Source organism: Chelonia mydas, chromosome 5 (genome assembly GCF_015237465.2).
Source record: "Chelonia mydas isolate rCheMyd1 chromosome 5, rCheMyd1.pri.v2, whole genome shotgun sequence".
NCBI lineage: Eukaryota > Metazoa > Chordata > Testudines > Cheloniidae > Chelonia > Chelonia mydas.
Window position 1 is genome coordinate 32,898,640 of NC_051245.2, and position 11,409 is coordinate 32,910,048.

Sequence of the window (11,409 nt, forward strand, 5' to 3'; positions counted from 1 at the left end):
CAGTCCCGGAGCGGGAGATGTGTGTGCGCCAGACACCTAACTACTGTTTGAGGTGTTAGGGGTAGATTTATTATTAATCACAACCATAGAGTGGGCTTGTCACACACACACACACACTCCACCACCACCACCACCACCACCACAACAACAACAACAACACATCTCCCGAGAGACTTCATCACCTTTTGCTGAGCCCCAGAACTTCTAACAAGAAGCGAAAACATTTCCGCATGCTGGTCAGGTTGTAGTTTTGTTTTCAAGTTCCTTTGGCCATGATGTGGGGGGCTAGGGGAAAGGATCGCGCCTCTCCGTCCCCGGTCAAGTGACATGGCTCTTGCTTTAGTCCTATAAATTGTGTTAAAGCCCCTAGCTCCTCTGCGGGCGCGCCTCCTGGTATTAATGACACGAGTGGATAGTTCTTCTCTCTCTCTCTCTAAGCTCCAGTTACCATTCTGTTTTTTCCCTCCTTCCTGTTACTACGCAAAGAACTCCAGCGATTCCCTCTTGCAGATTTGATGTGAGACTGTGTGTGCGTGAGTGTGTGTGTGAGAGAGTGAGAGAGAGAGTGAGAGAGAGAGAGAGAGAGAGAATGTGTATATGCACCTAAACCAGATAATTGGAAAGGGTTTCCAGAAGGTGGAAAATGTCACCTGATTCACAGTGAACTTTTTAAATCTCCCCACCCCCGAACACACACACACATTAGGAGACCGCCCACCGCAGACAGCTAAGACCCCCTTATAGATTTAAAGAGAGACTGCTTTGGGAGGCTGACGTTCATTCAATAGAGCGATCATAAGCAGACTGACTAGTGCTCTCTGTCTCTCTGTCTTTCTCTCTCTCTCTCTTTCTCTCTGCTCCACTTGATATTGTTTCTGTCTCTTTCACTCGCTGGTATACTGAGGATGTTAAATCAGAGAATCCACCCGGGCATGCTTTTATTCCTGATGCTTCTGTGCCACTTCATGGAAGATCACACAGGACTGGGTAAGATGAGATTGTTTATTTGTAGATGTGTTTTATTTTCTATATTTTTCTCTATGTTTAGCTTTCTCCTGTTGAACGTCTCTCTACAAGGGACCGGCTTTAGGAATGGGACCGCAAGTTAACTATAAATGGGACCGCTTTGCACAAATGTATGGAGCTGACATTTAGAGATATTTTTGATCGGCCCCTCAAACTGCTATGCATAGTACAGAGCAGCGATGATGATGATGATGATTGTTATTTATTATTATTATGCAGCATGAATGAACAGCAGCCCCACACAGCAACTTGCTTAGTCCCAATAGGTGCTCAAAGTTTTTGTTGCAATGTAGCTTAGATTTTCCTCTCGACTGCTTGGCTGCAAGGATGGTGGGGATGGTGAGTTCCACGATCACAAATGACATTTTCAGACACTAATATTAGTCATTTTCCGGCTATCCTTTCAATATTTGGACACCCCCGATCCCCGCGCACATACACATTTGTGAGTGAATTTTGTTGGGCTGTGAATTCTGCTGCAACTGGAGAATGTGTTTAAATACATGTCCCAGGCGAACAAAACAAACAGAAAATGTAATAGCTGCCTTTTCAACGGGTGATTACTGAAGTTTTTTTTCTTGATGCCGCTCCGACAACAACCTGAACGAGTTAGACTGATGGTTTTTACTGAATATTTTTTCGCTGAGCTGGATGCATAGGTTAACCTTGTGAAGGCAACTGTAAGGCGCTCAAAACTGACTTCTATCGTTCTTTTGATCCATGAAAACTGATTTTTAAAAGGGTGTTGTTTATTCAATTATTGCTTTGGGGGGGGGAAGCTATCCTCCCCCTCCACCGTCTCCCCATATATATCGATCTGAGAGGCCGATCCTGCACTTCTCACTCCGGGAAAATTCCCATTGGAGTAAGGAAACCGGATCTAGCCCCTGCTGGATTAGAATCAATTGCTATTAGAAGTCACACTGGTTATTCACGAGAGGCTCATCCCAACCAAAACTCTCCAACTAAAAAAGGGGCAGTTGCTTCGACTAATGTTCTTGGCTTGAATCCATCAACAGCAGAGATACAAGTAAAACAAATCTCTATCCGATTTACGTGCAGTGCACTTCCCTATGAAACTGTGTCGGAAGAGACGGTACCTATAATTTTTGGTTTGTAAACTCTCTAGTGGTCTCCTATTTCTGTGCCCCGGCCTTTTGTTTACTTTGGTCACCCTTCTTTGGATCGCAGCTAACTTGCTTCAGCAAAGAAAAAGGCATTTCTCAAGGGAAGCAGCAGCAACCTTTCGAGATTTCGAAAGACTTTGCTAACAGGCAAATGTTACCAATTCTTGCCGATTGTAAAATGGCCTGGATTGAAACTCTGGGCAGCTCTAAACCAATGTTGTACAGAATTTTTGAGGAAGGGGAAAAAAGTATTTGCAAACGTGTTTTTCTTTTACCCCTGGTTTTTAATGCACATCCTTGTCAAACCTCTGTCACGCGCATGCAAGTCCCCCTGGTCTACACATGGAATAAATACCTCCGAAAACTGCCTTGCCCTGTTCCGATCAGGTTATTTAAACAGCGCTGCCTATTGCTCCAGAGTAGCTGCAGGTTATGAAATGGGACAAATAAAAGTAAACAGTCTAGTAAAAGTCAATGCAAGCCGCACGTGTTGTGTCTGGGTCACTGGTAACTGACATTGATATGGCTGGGTCTCTCTCTCCCTCTCGCTCTTGCAGCTGGGAATTGTTGGCTCCGGCAGGCAAAGAACGGCCGCTGCCAGGTCCTCTATAAGACTGATCTGAGCAAGGAGGAGTGCTGCAAAACGGGCCGGCTAACCACTTCATGGACTGAAGAAGACGTCAACGACAACACGCTTTTTAAGTGGATGATTTTTAACGGTGGTGCCCCAAACTGTATCCCATGCAAAGGTGTGTTTGAAAAGTGCTCAGAACCCGTATGTGCAGGGGATGGCGGTGGCCGGGATGGAGTCAGCAGGGGCAGCAGTGTTTCCCTATGCCACTCTCCAATCTGGATTTTAAAGCTCATCCCGTAAAGTAAATGCCCGGACTTGGACACTGTATTAGTGAGAAGGGGAAGGGATCTAGCCTCTGCGTGGTGAAATAGATGTGTGTGTGCAAACCAGCAGTTTGATCTTCCTTTTTGGTGGATCTCTCTCAGGACCCCACATTTTGTTTTCTGGACGGGGCAGGGGGAGGGAACTTGTTCGCTCCCTTTGTGCCTTGGGGGTTTGTCGCGGTGTTTGTGTAAACACCACTAATCCGAAGTCTCATGAGCAGACGAGGTATTAAAATGTTGCCTCTTTCTTTCCATCCCCTCCCCTTTAGAAACGTGTGAGAACGTGGACTGTGGACCTGGGAAGAAATGTAAAATGAACAAGAAGAACAAACCTCGGTGTGTTTGTGCTCCGGATTGCTCTAATGTCACTTGGAAGGGTCCTGTGTGTGGCTTAGATGGGAAAACCTACAGGAACGAGTGTGCTCTCCTCAAAGCCAGATGTAAAGAGCAACCCGAACTTGAAGTCCAATATCAGGGCAAATGCAAAAGTAGGTTTACAAATCTAACCAAGTCCCCCGAATACCACAGGGTGTGTCTGAATGTAGGGAGGAGGAGCTGACGTACTTTCCCACAATAACAAGATGATGTTTCAAATACTGAGGGACAAACACTAAACCGCGTTCAACCGACAAGAACATAGCTGAATTGAGAATCCCCCACAGCCATGAAACACTGTGTTCACACCAGCTTCCCTGAGATGTGAAGGTTTTCCCCAGTGGCCTTTTTATGAGGAAAGCTGCTGAAGACTTTGATTGTGTCATTTGATTGTTTCACATGTTCACTCCCTGTATGAGGCATTGGATCTCCTGTTAATCATTGTATGTTTCCGTCTTTATTTCAGAGACCTGCAGGGATGTTTTATGTCCAGGCAGTTCCACGTGTGTGGTTGATCAAACTAATAATGCCTACTGTGTGACATGTAATCGGATTTGCCCGGAGCCTACTTCCCCTGAACAGTATCTCTGTGGGAATGATGGAATAACATATGCTAGTGCTTGCCACCTGAGAAAGGCTACCTGCCTACTGGGCAGATCCATTGGATTAGCCTACGAGGGAAAATGTATCAGTAGGTATCATTCTTTGGGGGTGCTTATGGGGGGAGGGGAATAGTTCTTCATAACTAATTGTTTCACAATTTTGTAGAAGGGTTTCTGGATGCAGATTATTTCCTAGAACTGAATGTGTTGTGCAGTCCTGCAGTTTTTACTAAAGAAAAGGGGAAAATTTTACTTGAGGGACACCTGCAAGATTTTCAAAAAGAAAAGGAGGACTTGTGGCACCTTAGAGACTAACAAATATGCTCAAATAAATTTGTTAGTCTCTAAGGTGCCACAAGTCCTCCTTGTCTTTTTGCGAATACAGACTAACACGGCTGCTACTCTGAAACCTGTAAGATTTTGGGCCCCAAGAGGGGACAGAGGGTTCAATCCTTGATATCAGTGTGAGTTTTGACATTGTTTTCAGTGGGAGCTGGAGTCAGGTCCTCAAATGTATTATGATATGACAACAGAGTAACACAATCTCAACATTCAGCTGAACTGGTTTCTTGGAAACATTTGTCTTCAAGAGGTCTTGGCAAATGTTATTTAATGTCAATCAGATACATCTGATAACTTTTCCCTCTTAGAAAAAATCTTGTAGTGATTGGGGAGTGCTGTTGTGGATTAAGATAAGAAAATAACCTCAAAACAACCTGGTATTTTATATTAATTGTTATTCTTAACAATGTTTGTCACCACAATATGTTTGTTTTTATCATACACATTTCAGGTAACTTCATGTCTGAAAAATTATCTTTACAAGTTAAAGATCTCAAATCTAGTTCCATTGTGATAGCATGTGGTGAATTAACATTTTAATGACATAAACAACTATTTTATAAGGTTTAGCTTGAAAAATAATCAATTTAGAAATGTTTAATTAATTGGCCAATTATAGACCTCCCATTTAAGACACTGGGGAGAGGGGATTCCCATTGATTTCAATCAGAGAAGGTCAGGACCTGGTCATTTACAATATGCAAATTTAATTCCACCTGCCTGAGGCCAAATTCTGCTTGCTTTGCTCCTCCACACGCACCTCCCTCCACACACAGACCCATTGATTTCCAAATGCACTATGTGCTTGACTAAAGTGAGAAGGATTTTACCCATAAATTTCATATTCATTTTCCTATGAGTTCTTGATATATGAGAAGAGAGATTCTGCTTTACTCATTTCTGGTATCTTGTATTTTTAGAAGCCAAATCCTGTGAAGATATCCAGTGCAGTGCTGGGAAGAAATGTTTGTGGGATTTCAAGGTTGGCAGAGGTCGATGTGCCCTCTGTGATGAGCTGTGCCCTGAAAGCAAGTCAGATGAAGCAGTCTGTGCCAGCGATAACACTACTTACCCAAGCGAGTGTGCCATGAAAGAAGCAGCCTGCTCCATGGGTGTGCTTTTAGAAGTAAAGCACTCTGGATCTTGCAACTGTAAGTGAGATTTTAAACCTTGCAGACATTTAAGGCTTCTGAAGGCAATCCCTAGGTAATGAAGACTTATGCCTTTAAAAATGAGAATTTCATTTAAAGATTTTTCCCTTAGAAATATATATATAATATATATTATACACATGTGTGTGATTGGTAGATTGCAACAGATAGTCAACGGTCTGTGGCTTGGACACTTTCAAGATACCTGTTTTTTGAGGAAAAGTCATGTTATCAGCAAGGGGTTGCCCTAAGAGCATCATACTAGCTATTTTTCCTAATTTGTGTGTGCTTCGCTGTTTGCTTTATTAACACTTGGATATATCCTAACTCCATCCAAAAAACCAAGCTTACTGTTAGCACATGGGCTGCTGTCTTAGAGCAGTTGCCTCTACTAACTCTGAATGAAGGACACAAAGCAGTTAAACCTAGAACACAAGAGCGCTTTTTATCTGATTTCAGGAATCTGCCAATAAAACCTGAGCCATTGATTCTTCAGAACTTTCTGCAATTATGACTTCATAGCTTATGTATAAAAAACCATATTACATAACAGCAGATGCCAAAGAGCATCTCACTACAAGTCACGTAAAATGCAACGCTGTATTATGGCTGTTCAGAGGGCTTTGAAAACATGCACTGAGCTGCTTCTGCGCTGTTGTTGTCCTTATTTAAACAACAGCTCCCCTGTATTCCCCCATCTAGCCATTAATGAAGACCCCGAGGAAGAAGAGGAAGATGAAGACCCGGACTACAACTTTCCTATATCTTCCATTCTAGAGTGGTAAAACCTCCATCACTATTGGAACAGCCACTGGGCAAGAAATCAATGTCCATACTGTAAATAAGTGTATGCTTATTTATTTTGGGGAGAAAGAAAAGTATACATATAGTTGAGTCTTGTAGACATTTATTTATACTGTGTCATGTTTTATAATTTATACATAAAATGTCTGGTTGACTGTACACCTTGTTTTTTGAAGAAATTTATTCGTTACGGGAAGAGCAGTGTTATTTATTGTGAGGTCTCTTGCTTGTAAAGTAAAGCTTTTTTTTTTTTTTTTTTTTTTTGTAAACTATAAAAGTCCATTCCTTAGAGCTTACCCATATGACTCTCATCTCTTCTTTTCACTGCTGTTAACTCCTCTCCACTTTCACAAACTTGCATGTCAGTTTCTGTTATGTTTATTTATTGGATTTTCTTCTTGCCCCTTCTGTACATAAATGATCCCTCGGGTTTTTGTTTACAAGGAATCTTGACTGACCAAAAGGCGCTGATTTAAATATACTTTCTGGGTGCAGTGAGGCAATCTTTAAGGACACCTCTTCCACTTAACTTTTCTCTGCTTCTAATCACTTCATGTACTGACATGCTCTCAATGTGCTGAGCATTTATACTGTACTATAAGAATTCTGGACCCAAAGAAATTGAATTATGAAGGTTGTTAATAACTACATGGCTAACAATAACGAGAACAACGTTCTTATTCTTTTTTATTTTTTGTAACTTACATAAATGCTTTATCAGGTGGTTCCTTTAAGATGGTCCTGCAATACCATTTTTTAAAGTTCTTTTAAACTGTCACTAAAAGGTGTATCAAAGCTTTATCAGTTCAAGTTTCTTGCTTTTCATAATACTTTTTTTTCTGATGCAATTTTATATTTTCAAACATGGTGAGTTAAATATAAATTCATTTAAATATATAGTTTTGTACTTTTCTACCATGTAAATGTGCAATGTATATAAAAGTTATAATGTGTATTTGTAAATAAATGATGAGTGAACACAATAGAAAAAAATTGAATTTTCCCTGTGTGCAGAACTCAATTACTGGTTGTAAAGGGTTTGGGGAGATTTGTCCCTGTTATACAGAGTGGTAGGGGAAAGGGAATTGTGAATGTCATTGGGATGAAGTGGAGTTGTTCAAGGACACAGCTTTCAACTGAAAATCAGTATCCACAACACTTACAATTCCAGCTTGCTAAATACATTTTCTTGATCAGTGTCGCCAGTGCACTGACAACAAATAATTGTAAATCCGTATACACTTCTGAATGAGAATAGATATAACCCTTTTTTCCTTCTCTCTATGGTAATGAGATAGGTTTGTCATTAATTGAACTGCTTTAATTTGCATCTTTCTGGGATGGTTTGACTATCTATTTACATTCCTACTAAGTTTCAGATCCATGCCATGTTACTGGGGCACTGAGTTGAAGCTCCATCACTAGTCAAGTGATGGAACTTGTGTTTGTGACAAACACAAACACTCAAAGGTGTTCAAGTTAACCAAACAAAAGTTGAAGAGAAGAACCAGAACAATAATCACAGAACATGGGGGAAAAAATGCAACAGACATAGTATCTCTGGAAGGTGATTTGCTTTCAGAAGTAAAGTTCACTAGGGGATTTCCTTTAATGAGCTAATCCAGTATCTTATCCTCCTGGTGGATATCCATAAAATGTATATATTCAGAACACTGTAAACTTTATTCAATGAACTGAGCAGGAAAAAACAACAATGGTAATTTCCACTAGTATTGCATGGACCAGAATCCATTTTTCAAGTAACTTCACTGGACTATATTGTGCTCTCAACTAAGGCCCCATTCTAAGCACATGCTTAAGTGCCTTGCTGAATAGGAATATATTTTAGCATGTGTTTAAGCAATTTTCTGAATCGGGGACTGAGAGAATTATTTGGCTCAATGGTTTTAAGTCTTCACTGTCCAAATACAATCACAACTAAGAGCCAGTTCCTGATCTCATTGCTCACCCCAATAGTCCCCTATATTCCATAATATTTTAGCTCTACAATTTCCCTGCTGTTAGGATTAATTTAGAGAATAGTTTTCATTTGTTTGGGACATATTAATTATTCCTTTTGTAAATTAAGAAATAAAAATGATGGGTTTTTGTTTTAAGTAATGTAGAATTTAAAAATAATAGCAGATATTTCCCCCCTCCACTTTATCCAGACAAATAGTCCTTTCAGAAGATGGAGGCTGCAGCAGGGTGCTAGTAAGGTGAGCAGGTTTTTGCTCCACTGAAGATAATATCACTTGGAAAAGAAAAACAGGCGGGAGGGAACTCAATCAGAAACAATGTCTGACTAAGAAGAGAAAGGCAAAAGGCCTAATCGCTGAAGAAGAAAAATATAAAGCTATATCTCATACATTTTTGCCTGACATGTGGACACCTTAGTCATGTAATGATGTAATCATTACAAACTCTTACATCTGTAACCTCTCAAGAAAAAAAAGCATGATAATATAAGGAGAAGTAAATGTTTAAAATAGATACCTAGAATGATCAGAGATGAGAAAGGAAATTCAGTTAAGGTGCATCCTACTTCACCTCTGACAAGACAAAATAAAAAGGCTATATTCTTATTTTAGTTTTAAACAAGAATTTTGACTGAACATAATCAGAGAGAGTGTAGTCTACTTGTTACAGTAATCAAGCAGAAGTCTGGACTTCTTGGTTCTAGTTTCATCTTTGCCACTGACTCACAAAGTAACTGTGGGAAAGTCACTTAGGTTCAAATTTTCAAAAGTGGCTGGCTACTAGTTCTGGGTGTCTTAAAGTTTGACTATGCAATTTTAGTCAGTAGGGCCAAAATGTACAACTTGGATCTCTGCAGTTAGGCTTCTAAATCCATATTTTGTCACCTAAATAATATCACGCTACTTCTTGGATTTAGGCACCTAACTTTAGGACCCTAAATTTGAGGTGTTTGGCCCATGAGAAAGTTACTTATAAGTATCAGGCGCCCATGTTTGTTTTTGTGTGCAGGTGTATATGTGTGGGTCTGTAAGTGTGAGTGGTTTTGCTAAACATGAAATATATTTCTTATATCTACATCCATGGGATAAATTCAAGAACCATATAATATGGTAACACCTTTTGCCTCTTTCTTTGCACTATGCTCACTAATCCACCTCAGCCAGATATTCCAAATCTTTCAAAAAATTTCAAACAGCGGCCAAGCTTTTTTCAATTATAAAAGAATCTGACATGAAAATGCTTCCTTCTTTCCCTCCACGTGGGAATCAGGTGAAATTAAATTTCTATATACAGTGCTGTATTCTAGACCATGACTTTTTAACATATCATGAATAACCAAGGCTAGAAACATCAGTACATTATCACTTTGAAGAGATAGGAGTCCATGCTTTCTGCTGAAACATAACATTTGTTTGAAGACCTGAGCGTTCACAAGATATCAGACTTTAAATTCATAACTCCCTGATGTAAAGAGGCAGTAATTACATTTGTATTTTGATATCTCTGTAATTCAGAGGCCCGCCTTTACCTGATCACTAAGACAGCTTTTGCAGGTAGACGGATATGAAAAAAAATAGTACTAGTAAACACTTTTAAAATGCTGAATTTTCTAAAATAACATTTCTTCCATACATAAATGCATAATGGTGTTTGATGCTAAGAAGGCCTTGTTAGCACTCAGTTGGGATGACCTGAATAACTCATGGCTTCACCTCTCCTGACTAATATGGCCAATCATGGGCGGTGGGTATCAAAGGCCGGGGGACGCTGAGCCTCCCCAAACAACCTTGTGTGACTCCACCCATGCTCCGCCCCCCCATGCTCCCTCCTGCTTCCCAGCGCTCTGCAGCTCTTCCCCTGTGGCCCGGGCCCTGGGCTGGGGGCTGTGGCTAGTGTGGGCCAGCCTGCAGCCAGGGACTGTGGACAGCTGGAGCCAGTGCATGTGCTGCCTGCCTGGCACTCCGGGGCTGGGGGCTGCGCTGCCAGCTCGGTGCTTCGGGGCTGGGGGTTGTGTCACCCGCCTACCTGGTGCTCCAGGGCTGGGGGGCTCTGGGCTCCGGTGGTGGAAAGAGGGCAGGAGGGGTGCAGTCTTGGGCACAAGGGTCGGGATGGGCTGGAGGCTAGCATCCCTGAGCCCGCGGTTCACCCACCACCCATGTGGCCAATAAAGCTTTTCTAACATCACATACTGGAGAGATCAGGCATGAAACCGAAGGTGTATTTAAGTCACTCAAGGTCACGATGTTCAGCTCTGAGATTGATTTGGGGTGAAAGCCATGTTGCATAGCTAATTTTCTTGTAATTTATAAATATCTTGTTTTGATTTCCTAATCTTCAAATGGATTACTTGAATTTTGCCATAAGATTGAAGAACACTCCCAAATGTGTCAGAAGACAGAAAACAGAGGGGAGTTTTGGACTTTGATGCTAAAAAGTTGGAAGATAATCCGTTTTTTAAAAATGGCTATAATTTTCAAATGTGAGTGCCTAAAATTAGGCTTCTTAATTCACATATTCATATTTTCATGTATGAAAAGCACCTAAATTTCCCATTGATTCTAGTGGGATTTGTAGATATTCAGCATTTCTGAAAATAGGTGTCATTTTTATTGAGGTGTTTAAATGGGGATTCAGAAATCTCCCCACTGTATTTTCCACTGAATGCATCTGATGAAGTGAGCTGTAGCTCACGAAAGCTTATGCTCAAATAAATTTGTTAGTCTCTAAGGTGCCACAAGTCCTCCTTTTCTTTTTGCGGATACAGACTCACACGGCTGCTACTCTGAAACCTAACTTAGGTTTGAAATTTTTGGCCTAAATTCTCTTCCAGGTAATTCAGGAAATACCAGACATTGAATGTAAGCTGCACAGCAAGGCTGCATGTTAAGAAATCACTGTTCTCCTGTGAAGTCTGATTTTGCACCAAACACTGTATCACATGGCAGGATCTAATCCTTAGCTTGAATGGTCAATTTACTCTTAATTTGGCCGATTATATTCATAAGCACAATTTTAATTTGTTTCCCATTAGGATCCAAATGGACCTCTTAGCACCATGGAATGTTGTATTCAAACAAACATTGCTTCCATCAGTCTTCTGCTGAA

The 11,409-nt window shown here is 40.8% G+C and overlaps 1 protein-coding gene across 2 annotated transcripts; it reads left to right on the plus strand.

The window, feature by feature from the left end:
* The first annotated feature begins 202 nt into the window (after positions 1–202).
* Positions 203–7,865, plus strand: FST (follistatin). 2 transcript variants are annotated; one of them, XM_007052813.4, is made up of 6 exons: positions 203–987; positions 2,711–2,902; positions 3,320–3,538; positions 3,892–4,116; positions 5,290–5,520; positions 5,980–7,865. In XM_007052813.4, coding segments are annotated over exons 1-6 (951 nt in total). In that variant the 5' UTR covers positions 203–905; the 3' UTR covers positions 5,982–7,865. The 2 variants fall into 2 exon arrangements, with proteins under 2 accessions (XP_007052875.1, XP_007052874.1); XM_007052812.4 differs by having other exon boundaries at positions 206–987; positions 6,223–7,863.
* The last annotated feature ends 3,544 nt before the right edge of the window (positions 7,866–11,409 follow it).